General features: G+C 37.8%; 1 protein-coding gene across 7 annotated transcripts in view; it reads right to left on the reverse strand.

The window, feature by feature from the left end:
* The window catches only part of RANBP17 (RAN binding protein 17), a 314133-nt gene that overhangs the window by 98499 nt on the left and 203385 nt on the right, over window positions 1-12249 (reverse strand). For 5 of the 7 annotated variants that reach the window (XR_004284119.1, XM_032337027.1, XM_032337025.1 and 2 more), the window contains one exon: window positions 1446-1505. The exons of the other annotated variants lie outside the window; for them this stretch is intronic. Coding sequence is in view for 4 of the 5 variants with exons in the window: in XM_032337027.1 (XP_032192918.1) it covers window positions 1446-1505 (60 nt within the window). In the remaining variant the exon portion in view is untranslated. The remainder of the gene's footprint in view (window positions 1-1445; window positions 1506-12249) is intronic. 7 annotated transcript variants of the gene reach the window in all.

Raw genomic sequence — 12249 nt, forward strand, 5'->3', positions numbered from 1 at the left:
ACTTTGGCCTCGCATTTCCTTCGCTCCACATCCTGTGGCACAAAGCATGAACTCAGCAGGCTGGGGTGCAGGGCTGCCTGCTGCCTTGTGATAATCCCCTCTCCCAGTAGGGGCCTCCACTGATGCATGGCTAAGAACATGCTTCCTCTTTTGCTTGCACCCCAGTGGGGTTTCCATTCCTAACTTGGGCCCAAATCCAGACTGCTAAGGAAGGGCTCCAGATGCTGCCAGAGATATTTTTGGATTCGTTTCTAAATAACCATTTATTTGAAAGAGGAGTATAGGTACAATGTGAAAACCAGCAATACTGGTAATTTTGGAGAGATACTTTCCCTGCCTCCTGTCTTCCTCCATCCCCTCAACCCCCCGGCACCGACCAGATCTAAGGTCTAACTACCACCTGTTCAACAGAAGCTGGCTGTTTGCCTCATTTTCCTTCAGGGAGCCACTGACTAAGGATCTCCACCAGCATGAACCTAATGTCTCCCGACAGGCCTTCACTAGCCAAGAGGGACCTGGGTCGAGTGCACCAGTTATTGGTCACAGGATACACAGCCCATAGAAAGACTCCTGTGGTGCAACCAGCTGAAAGCCAACTAGAGAAGATGGGGAGTGTACATTTGTCCTGACACAGCTTTGCTCCTGCTGGCTGCCAACTCACTCCATGTCTGAGGCCAAGCTTCTGTTGGACTAGTCTTCTGTGGCTAAAACCATGGGAAAGCACTGGGTAAATATTATTATCTTCCCAAGCTCATACAAGGAGAAGCTAACCATGGCTATGGCACAAGGCTACTAGAAGAAGGCTTGACTATTTCTGGTGGAAGATTACAAGACCACGGTTTAAAGGGGGCATTTCAGGCATTTTATTTATAGTCCTTTGCAATGGCAAATTTATACCATGATTAGAATTTAGAGGAAAGAAGTTGATGCTGGATGAAATTTGTGAAAGGGTGATGGTAGAGGTGGAGAATTGGGACATAAAAGATGTTTTGTTTTGTTTTGTTTTTAAACTATAACCCTCATCCCTCTTAAAGGTGTCCACCAGAAACATACTCTGGCATAAGGGATACACATACTGTAGATACCCTTCAGTAAGAGATACTATTCATGTAGTCAAAGAAAACCTTCTCCCTGCAGGTATGAATAACTCATTAGAATTGGCCACTTCAGAAAGGTAACTGAGAAACCTAGCCTGCTTTCACACTATGCAATCACGCTAAGCAGAGTCTCTGCAGTTAATACTGCTCACTAGCTGATGGCTGAACATTTGGTTATAAAACATGCATACTGTAGGGTAATAAAGTGCATAAAGAGAGAACCAAGACAAGGGACCCCTACACTTATTGCTGTGAGCATGTACCTATTTTAGTAACAAGACCCTGGGGCTGTGGTGAGGTAAGTGTAAAGACTGGTGATCCACCACAATAACCAGGAACTCAACTCACCTTAACTATTTTCCAAGCCTTCTCTGGAACTCTGGACACATCACTCCTCAGGCGTACAACCTAAAAAGCACAGAGTTTAGGGACCTGGCACCTGACATTAGGGATAAGGGAAGAGCAAGAGGCCTTCCCAACTTCAAATATAGGGAGGATGTGGCTTAGGGTCTTTGTGGCTGTCACTTAAAGTGCTCTGGGGACTTTGATTTTATTCTGGAAGCTATAAGCGAAGACAATGGTCAAGTGGTGTTCAAAGCCTTGATGTGGTTACACAGATTACACAATGGGTTTGCTTCCATGGAAGAATTCAAGAAACCAATTACTAAAGGATAGCCCTAGAAAAGAACAAATTATAAATAATCGTTGACAGAACTTTTAAAAGAGTCTCTTAGTACTGTTGTTGCTCATGAGGTCCTCTCATTATGGAAGTGTGGCAACTGGGGCTAAGGGTTTAAGCAGGCTGAGCCACCTCTGCATGGGTAAGAGTACATTCTTAATGAATGGAACTCACTTATTCAGAAGCTAAGTACCTCATACAGTCTTCTACCACTTAATCTAATTCTTGCCACACACTCTTCCCTAAATCCTCTACTCTAAAAACACACAAATTACAATTACAGTGGGTATTAAGAAACATGTCCCATTTTCCACTTCCAAAGCAGCTTCTGCACTTTCCTCCTAAGAGACTCTCAACTCTCTGGGAAGAACCACCCAACATGGAGGGTAGAGGAATAATGGCCCACAGAATGGCAAGCGGGGTGTCAATCACATCAGCTGCATTTGTACTACTCTGTCAGATCAGCTATGTTCATTATGTTCATTTTTTTCATTACATTCTCAAATTTTACTCAAAAATGTTGTTCCTATAATCTGTTTTGACTTTCAATTTCTGTCCTTCATGCTAGCCTAGTTAGTGAAAACTTTAACCTACTCCAAATGCAAGAGATCATGGTTCACCTTTCACCTTCTGGTGGTCCATTAATGCCTTTGAATTCTAATACCTGGTTTCTCTGGGTAGGAGATATCTGGGGCAGCAGGTTAAGTCCTGCTTCCCTTAGTCTTTCTCCTGAACACTTCTCCATGTTCAAAATTAGTTAAAACATATGCAAAACCCCAACCAAGACAATACACAGTTACCCAGGAAGCATCTTCTTCTCTCAGTAAAACAGAAATGGGCAAGTTAATTGCATATGTATTTTTGGTAACTTCACCTTGGAGGAAACACAGAACATATATATGTAGTGGAATGTGGGGCTTTGAGTGAGACTCTGCTATTTGCTAGCCTAGCATAGTACTTGACAGATAACAGGCATTCAATAAATATTTTTATTTAATGAAATAACTCTGTAATCCTAAATTAGTTAGCCTCTCAGAGTCTCAGCTTCTTCATCTGTAAAATGGAAAGAATAATAACAATAAGATCACAAATTAGGAGTCTAGTGAAATGGTTTAAGACCTAGTTTGAAACACAAGACTAGTAGATTCTACCACTTACTGAGTGATTTTGATCAAGTTCTTTACCCTCTAAACCTCAGTTTTCTTGAATAAAAAAATGAGGATGCTAGTAGGACTAATTTATGACAGTTTAGAGAAGATTGGAGTAGTTAATTCATGCAAAGCACTTAGAACAGTCCTGGAGCAGAGTAAAATTTCCCTAAGTATTGTTATTATTATTATTATAACATGCTATAGCTCTGCCAGCATCCTGGCAGAAGCACTTGGAAAGCTGTTAGTATACAGTAAGACCAAAGAAACACTAGCTATTAGTCCTCAGAACAGGTGGCCAGCTAACAGCCACTATTGTTATTAAGTAACACCTAATTAAACCTTAGTCTGACTTTAAGATTATGAGGCATGCACCAAGATGATGGTCCCTTTTCTTTGTGCTTTATCTGGACTAGACTGGAAAGTAGATCTCTGTTCTAAGTTGGTATGTGTGTAGCTTTAGCATTGGTTACAGAGTGATTTTAGGGGAGTGAGCCCTAATGAAAGGCAGCCGAACTCCAAATCTTCTATCTTCAGGAGGAGGAACAGAATAGCAGTAGGAGAGGAGACAGGAGGCAAAACAATATTCTGTGGCAACAGGTGATGTTTTATCTCAAGAGCTCATCTGCATCACTTAAATTTTTAATTTCAAAGCCCTCATCTTCCTTTTTTGAGTCATTACAAGTTCCTGTTTCCTAGCCAGGATAAGTTCTAAACTCACTGGGTAAGTAGATGATTTACAGCCTTGAGGCCAATAAATTATGGAAGTCTTTTGATCAGTGAGTCCAATCAATTCTCCAAGTTTTCTTTGCTAAGTTAATGCACACAGAGAAAGGGTTCCAGAACACCATCATTAGAGTTTTAAATTATCAAAAGAATTTTTGTGTGGCAGGCTCAGTAAGAACCGAAAGGGGCCACCTTTCATTCATGAATATAGTATTGGTCTTTGACACTAGACTATGGATAGAGTTGTTTCTTATATGGTAGGATCGATTCTATCAAATATCTAGGATCTAGAAGTAGCTTAGCTCTCTTGTGACTGACTGATAGCCAGCCAGGATAAGAGGTCCAATCTGTGTTTGTAGAGATGAGTTTGTTTCCTTGGGAAATACGACAGCAAAGATGGGGTGAAACTTGTTATGTTCATGCTATCAATCATCTTTACATTTGAAGTTGAGCATATACCTAAACTCACACCTAAACACATACACAGGCAATGTGACAGAGTGGAAAGCAAAGCTGGATTTAGGGTAGGATGATTTGGTCTAACACTGGGTCAGTCACTGAACAAGTCTTTAAACCTTCCTGAAATCTTTTTCCCATTCTGTAAAATGAAGGTTATCATACCTAACTAAGTAAAATACTGCTGAGAAGACTCCATGAGAAAATGTCATGAGTAACTCCCACAGAGTGATTAAGCGCAAAAGGAGAAATCTAATACAGGTTAGAGTAAGGTTGAAGACAGATCATATCTTCAACTGATTATCTCCTAGGCATTTCTCGTTCTACATTAACTGAAAATACAGAATTTGTAACTTAAAGCATGGACAATGTTTTAACACTAGAACTTTGGGGATTTTAGGAATGGCAGGATTGGAGTGTACTGTGTAAGGCAACTGCACTGGCTGGGGAGTGTGGTATTACAGCCTGTGTCTCACACATGCAAATGACCAGGAAAAAAGGACAGTTGAGAACTTGGACCATGAAGAAGGAAAGCAGGTCAAGATGGAGCGTGGAAGGAAGTGGTGGTGAACACTTAGAGACAGGAAAGGACAATGAGTGGTTGAAGGCTGAACAGAATGGGTTCAAACAAAAATTGAGAATTGTGTGTCTCAGCAAATGTAAAGACACCAATGTACTAAGATGTTTTGCATATTTCAGCATTGTCTATCATTTTACTACAATTCTCCCCATCAAAAGGTGTGGGAGATTGTCCACTGAAACATACTTCCAATATTGTAACAGAAGTCAATCAGAAAATGTAATTCACACTGAAGAAAGTTGTTTCAAAGCCAACTTTGCTTAAACACATCTATTCAGTAAAGCAAGGGATACTGGCACTGGGGAGCCATGCAGGCCTAGGGGAAAACAAAATCTCAATAAGTATGCCAAGTGTGCTTTTATATTTCAAGATCCCTTCAACAGAGACATTATGGGGAGATAAAAATTAGGAAAACACTGAACTTAACTAATTCAAAATGCTGAAAAAATATTTTGCATTTATGTTTTATAACCAAGTGCTTTTCCCACATTTGTCCCAAGGCAGCAGATGAAGCACTATATTCACCATTGCTAATACTAGCAATTGGAACATGCTCTTTGGCAAGGCAGAAATAAGATAATTGTTCAACATAGGCTGGCTTTTCAGAAATACTGGAAGCATTGCCTGTAATTATAGACATCTGTCACTGCTAGCCACTCAGTACTAACCCTGACATCAATATACAACCATAGCACTAAACTGCCTGCAGGCATAGCAATGGAGACCAGATACGCTAGGCAGGCAATCATCTGCTTCATCCAAACTATCTGTCAAAGGTTCCCAACCACAAATAGCTCTTACATTTTGTATCCTTAGGATAATATGTTGATTTATTTTAGATTCTCTAATATTTACAGTCTAGGCCATCTACTAAAATAAAGAAACAAAACTTATGGCTAATGGAGGCAGTTACTGTTCACAGTCATCATAAAAGGTCATAGCTCAACCCTCAAATGTTAAAAATTGATGGCAGCTTTAACCATGTGCTATCATACAGATGTTTCCTTTTGTAGAGGCAATTATTTTCAATAGCAATTCAAAATGGTAAATACAATCTTTCATCAGCAAGTATGTTGCCACACTGATCTAATAGAAATGCTCATATTTTAAAGCCTTTTTTGAAAAGTAAAGATAGGTTCAATGCTGAGTATTGAAGAATCCAGATTGTCAGTTTGGGTTTAGCTGTACATACAGTACCATATCTGGCAACAGTTTTTACATATACAAATGATGTGATGTCTGAAAACCAGGAGATGATATTGAAGGACAAAATATGTGGTTAATGAATGAGTCAACTGACATATCATCTTGCTAGGTGTAAAGCTTACTGAAATATACATGTGTGTGTACACTCATATTTTTAAAACCCCAAAGACACACCATAGCTTTACATGTTCCTCTCTCTTTTCTATTAAGGAGCCAGAGAAGCAAGCTGAAAATTATTAGACATTTAGACTAATTAGAAATAAGCACTCACAATTATCATAATGTGTTACTAAAAACACAGATATTTCTTGGTCTGATCACAACAGCCTATGCTGAAGAAAAACTATTAATTACTGACAGACAGTTAGCTTACAAGTGAGCTGCATCTTAAAAACCTCTTTTAAAATACAATTGCTAAATGCCTTACAGTGCTGTAATGTGAGACAGGTTCAAATCTTATTACTTCACTGAAATTAAAACCTAAGTTTTAATACTGTTCAAGTCGAACAATGATTCCACACTTTATTGCTTTTGAAATCCCTTGATGATCATAGGAAAAAATGCCCCCGAGAAAAAAAGACTGTTTTCGATAAACAGAAAATACAGTTTGCACTCTTAGCCTCTTTGTCATCACAAAAAAAGGATTTAATGCCAATTCTTTAAAAAAAGACTTTTTTTTCCACAAAATGTGCACCTTGTGTGCCATTTGTAAAATCAGTTCACTTTCTTTTATTTATTACTGCAGCGCGGCAAGGCAATAAAGAAGCTACCGATAGCTAATAAATTACATGCCTTTTAAAACAATTCTCTTGCTACAGAAACATGTAACTACAAAGGTTTACATTTACATGGTACATCACATGAAATGTCTATATTTGTGTCCTATTAACCATTTTGGCAAATTGTGGACTTCTACCAAATAGCCGACAGAAAAAAAGACAAAGTGAATCACACATGTAGACACGATATAAAAGAAAACCCTTTCTAGTAAACTACTCTTACACTATTTGCTCTTTCTAAAAACCCTCCAAAATTTACTGAAACACATGTTCTGATAAATCATTTTATGCATCAAAAAGGTATTCAAAGATGTTCTAATCAGGGTTAATTTAAACTTTACTCAGTGAATACTGAGAACTAAGTAATTTCCCCCCCTAATTTATGTTCCTAGTATGCAGTCTTTTAAAAATCATAGCTCCTAGCAGTTACTTAGAATAAATTATAAAAAGCAGGATCATTGTTAGAATAAACTGTAAAAAGCAAGATCATTGGATGTAAGGCAAAAATGCCCCAAATCTGCCTTAAAACACTTTGTGTTTTTTAAAATATACTGAAACCTGGTTATTTATTTATTTAATAAGTCCTCATATCAAACATGTCTTGCTTAGTTATAACCAACTTTTCTTTTAAAATAGTATAATCTTCACATATCCAGAAGGACTATCTAAAAATCTTACTTTATGAGAGTAAGCTGTTTTTATCTTTCTCACTTATCTATATGTACAAATGAACCCTGAAATATCTGTACTCCAATTCCAGGATTAAATTGTTACATTAATCAGGGTATTTGCTTAATGCTCTCATCCTCTACTCTCATGATGAGCGTGTATTTATGAGGTAGTGTATTGTCTTTTATTATTAATTTCCTCCATTTCCTGTAATAGCTATCATAGCTGTGGCTTTTTTTGGTTTCATACCTACAAATTTCAACTTTGTTCAATTATGCATGATGAACAATGTTTCTCAATTTTCAAAGCACAAACAACTTTGTTCCTTTTCATATTTATTTCAAGATGACCATCTACCATACAAATGAATAAAAATTTTCCATTCTATTGTACCCCATTTGTCCATTCAGATCTATTTTTCCCCCACTTTCTTTTGAAATTAGCTTGATTGTGGGAGATAACCTTTTCTGAAGAGTTCAATGAAATAATTTTTTTCATCTTCAGATTTTTTTAAAAGGGGAGTCATTATCAACATAATGATATTCTACAAACCATATATCTACATATGCAGAGAATCATATTACACATTGCCTAATTTACCTTTTGTTTCTTTTTCATAGTAATGCTCATGTTTTTTGAAACCATGACCTTTCCCCATACTGTAGCTGATTTAAAATGGCAAAATTCTCAATTAGCAACCAAGAAAAATAGGTGACAAAATATCTACTTTCCCTATGTCCCCTATCTTTCCCTCATCTCATTAATAAACTTTTATTTTAAATATTTAATTACTTAAATTATCTTCCTTTTGGCCAAGAGAGGGCTCATTCATTATACTGTCTCTCCTGGATCACTAAGAATGTGCATTCAAAGGACAGGTATCATGAACCCCATTTTTTTAAGATGGGGAAAATCAAATAGTGGTTAGGAGACTGCTCAAGATTACACTTTTCCAATTTCCTATTCACAGGTCTCACTGTTTAACAACACTGCTTTCTAGCTCCTGGGGAAAATATGTATTCACCGACACTCTGGTAAATCCAAATTAAACTTTCTAGGGGCATTATTTCATTGAATGTATGTAAGATAACCCTGTCTTCTCTCTGGCACCAATATGACAGAATGGAACCAGTGGGTGGTTTCTTGGTGCCAAATGAAGAGAGGCAGGGGAATTAATTTGTTTTATTAATTACCTTAGAAGCATGAAACATTTATTTTGACATCAACCTCCTTAAGTTGGTAAACAATCTGAAGGGTACTGATATTTAGATTTCTTGGTCTCATTCTGCAATCATGAGTGGGAAAGTGGAAAACATACTGGCCTCTCTTCAACCTGTAAGTAACTCCTAGTTGTATTTTACTTACCTGTTTATGTAATACACAGAACCGAATGATGCTAAAAGAAACCCTGAGTATCATTTAGAAATCCTTCCAGGACTTGCCCAAGATTACATTAGGTGGCTTCCTTTATGTTCTCACTGTCCTTCTGCCTATCAATCATGGGCCTCATCATATTGAACAATGACTGCTTGTCAGCTTTGTCTGTGTTCTCCACCAGCCTGTGATGGCAGGGCTATTTCTCTAGTCACACTGTGTCCTAATGTGCAGCACACAGTAGGCAATTTACATGTACAGATGACCCTTCCACAACAAGGATCTGAACTGCACAGGTCCACTTACAAGCGAATTTTTTACAGTATGGTAATTATGATTTTTTTTAAAGAATATTTTCTTTTTTCTAGCATACTTTATGGTAAGAATACAGTACATAATACATATAACATTCAAAATCTGTGTTAATCCACTGCTTATGTTATTGATAAGGCTTTAGGTCAAAAGTAGGCTATTAGTAGTAAAATCTGAGGGGAGTCAAAAGTTATACCTGGATTTTTGACTGTGCAAGGGGGTTGGCACTCTTAATCCCCAGGTCCTTCAAGGGTCAATCATGTGTGTTTTTTCAAACACACCAAACAATTCTCCAACTGTCCATGAAGACTGACTGGATGTCCCCACAATTTAACTCAATTCTGACACTGTCTACCTTGAGGTAGTGTCAGATTTCATGGGTTAAGGGCTCAGTCCCATAAGGCTGCCCCTAATTTAGGCACTAACTGAAAGTCCAGATTGTCACCTGTGCTTCTGAGTAGCTACAGACTGAAGGTTCCGATGACCCCCTCCTTGGGTTTGGTTATTTTGCTAGTGGAACTCACAGAACTCAGAGAAACATTTTACTTATTAGATTATTGGTTTGTCATAAAAGGATGTACATCAGTACTGTCCAGATGGAAGAGATGCTTAGGGGTATGGAGTCTCCATGCTTTTTGAGCCTTTATTCTCAAATCTCTACTATGTGTTCACCAACCCAGAAGTTTTTCTTTTTTAAAATTTAAATTCTAGTTAGTTGACATACAATTCAATATTGATTATAGGAGTCGAGTTCAGTGGTTCATTCTTTACATACAACACCCAGTGCTCATCATAACAAGTGCCCTCCTTCACTCCACCCCCACCCCCCTCCTCCATCCACCCTCAGTTTGTTGTCTATAGGTCAGAGTCTTTCATGATTTGTTTGCCTTTTTCTCTCAACCCAGAAGCTTTCTGAAACAAATCCTTTTGGCTTTTTATGGAAGTTTCCTCACCTAGGCATGACTAAGTCTTTGGCCCTTGGTGACTAAACTCAAACTCCAGTCTTTCTCCATTCCCCAGAAGTCATGAAGTGAGACTGAAAGTACCAACCCTCTAATCACATGGTTGATTCCCCCTGGCAAGCAGCCTCCATCCTTAGATGCTTTCCAAAAATCACCTCATTAACATAAACTCACAGGTAGGAAAAAGGGGTCTGTTAGGAATGTCAAGATACCTTTATTGGCTTTTATCACTTAGGATATTCCAAAGGTTTTAGGAACTCTGTGCCAGAAAGGGGGACAAAGAACAAACATTTATTTCTTATTATATATCACACTATCACAGTAATTATAAACACTTGATTAATGAATGAAAGAATAAAAGAATGGCACTGATTCAGCTCAAAATAACACTGTTGCAGTTACTATAAAAATCCTTTAAAATCGAACATTGCCTGGTTTCAATCCACTATTCCCTAAATAAAATACCGCTCTATTTAACAACATATACTAGAAAAATGACTAGGATCAGAATAAAGTTTCTCTGCTTTCATTACCATCGAATTTGACCGTCTCATCTTATCTAATCCATAGTCAATCAATCAATAAGAAAATAGTTGATGATCTAGCCTTATCTTAGCTGTATTGACAAATAAAAGATATATATATATATATATATCTACATGTATAGATATATATATGAAATTTCCTCTGTCTTCAAGAATCTCAAACACAGGGGCGCCTGGGTGGCTCAATGGGTTAAGCCACTGCCTTCGGCTCAGGTCATGATCTCAGGATCCTGGGATCGAGTCCCGCATCAGGCTCTCTGCTCAGCAGGGAGCCTGCTTCCTCCTCTCTCTCTCTCTGCCTGCCTCTCTACCTACTTGTGATCTCTCTCTGTCAAATAAATAAATAAAATCTTTAAAAAAAAAAAGAATCTCAAACACAGAGCAGAAAAAAAGGAACAAGATTGGGAATTACAGTTCATCATTTAATAGATTTAACCGGACCTAAAGGTCAAATCTTGTATATGTCACTTCCTACCACTGTATTCTTAGTCAAGTCACTTTGTGGTAGAACTATGGTTAAGAACACCTTCATCACAAGATTATTTTGAGGCTTACAAGATGTAATGCATGTAAAAGCTGACATCATACTCCTGGCATATAATAAACAATAAATGACTGTTAGTATTGTCATCTTTATTTAACTAAGTTTTAATGAATATGACCCAGATACTAGGAACTGTGAGAATGATACTTGAATAGAACACTGAAGAATGGGGATGGGGAGGGGGAAAGGATGGGGGTGGGAGTGGGGAAGAAGGAAAAAGAGAACAATGCAATTTAGGATAAAGATGGTGAGAGTCAGCCTGATAGAGGGGAGATATTGGAACTAAAATTGGCTGGTAGGTGGAGCCAGATTATGGAAGACCACAGAAGCAAGGATTGCTGGCTTGATGTAGGCAACAATAAGTCTTTGAGTAGGAAGAGCCCTATGATAAAAGTGGTGTTTAAGATTTGTCCAACTACAGTATGTATGATAGACCACAGCCAGGGAAGTTAAGCTTTTACCCTTCTTGGACCATTTGTCGTCTCTAATGACATGTGTTCTCTCTCCTTGATATTCCAACCTTCATGGATATATATACTCTTTGGTTTCTCATTTTCCTAATTCTTTATTTTTGGTTAGAAATTTCTTTTATCCACATCCTTGAACGGAGAGTGCTCTCCCTCCATCCTCATATACCCAGTTCCTTGGGGGAGGCTCATCTGCTTATATAAGATTTCAATTGAATATGTACTGAAGTAACTCTAAATCCATAGCTTCAAAATTAAGTATTGAATGTGAAAAAGAAATCCCTCTCTGCCTCAGCTGAATTACTGAAGAAAAGTAAAAGTGTTGGGAATTGAGAAGAAATGCCAAGGTGGCAAAATTATGACAATTTGGCTCTATTTCCTCAAACAAGATGCAGGTCTGAGGTGGGCCAGGAACTTGAAAGAGATCACTTCTGCCTATATTAATTATATAATAGTACAATATATCAGCTCAAAGGCTCATTTGGTTCCTTATTGCTTCTGATTACAATTCCAATGACCTACCCTCCAACTATGACCATTAACCTCAAAAGGCTGGAGGTGTACCCATATATTTCTATCTTTCCTTAATAAACAGCACACAATCTTTCATTCATGGACTTTCAATCAATGTATTTCCAGTTTGCAGCACTGCTTAAAAAAATAAGTTCTATAAATTTTATTATCCATCATAGAAAGCAAAACATA

Source organism: Mustela erminea, chromosome 3, assembly GCF_009829155.1.
Source record: "Mustela erminea isolate mMusErm1 chromosome 3, mMusErm1.Pri, whole genome shotgun sequence".
NCBI lineage: Eukaryota > Metazoa > Chordata > Mammalia > Carnivora > Mustelidae > Mustela > Mustela erminea.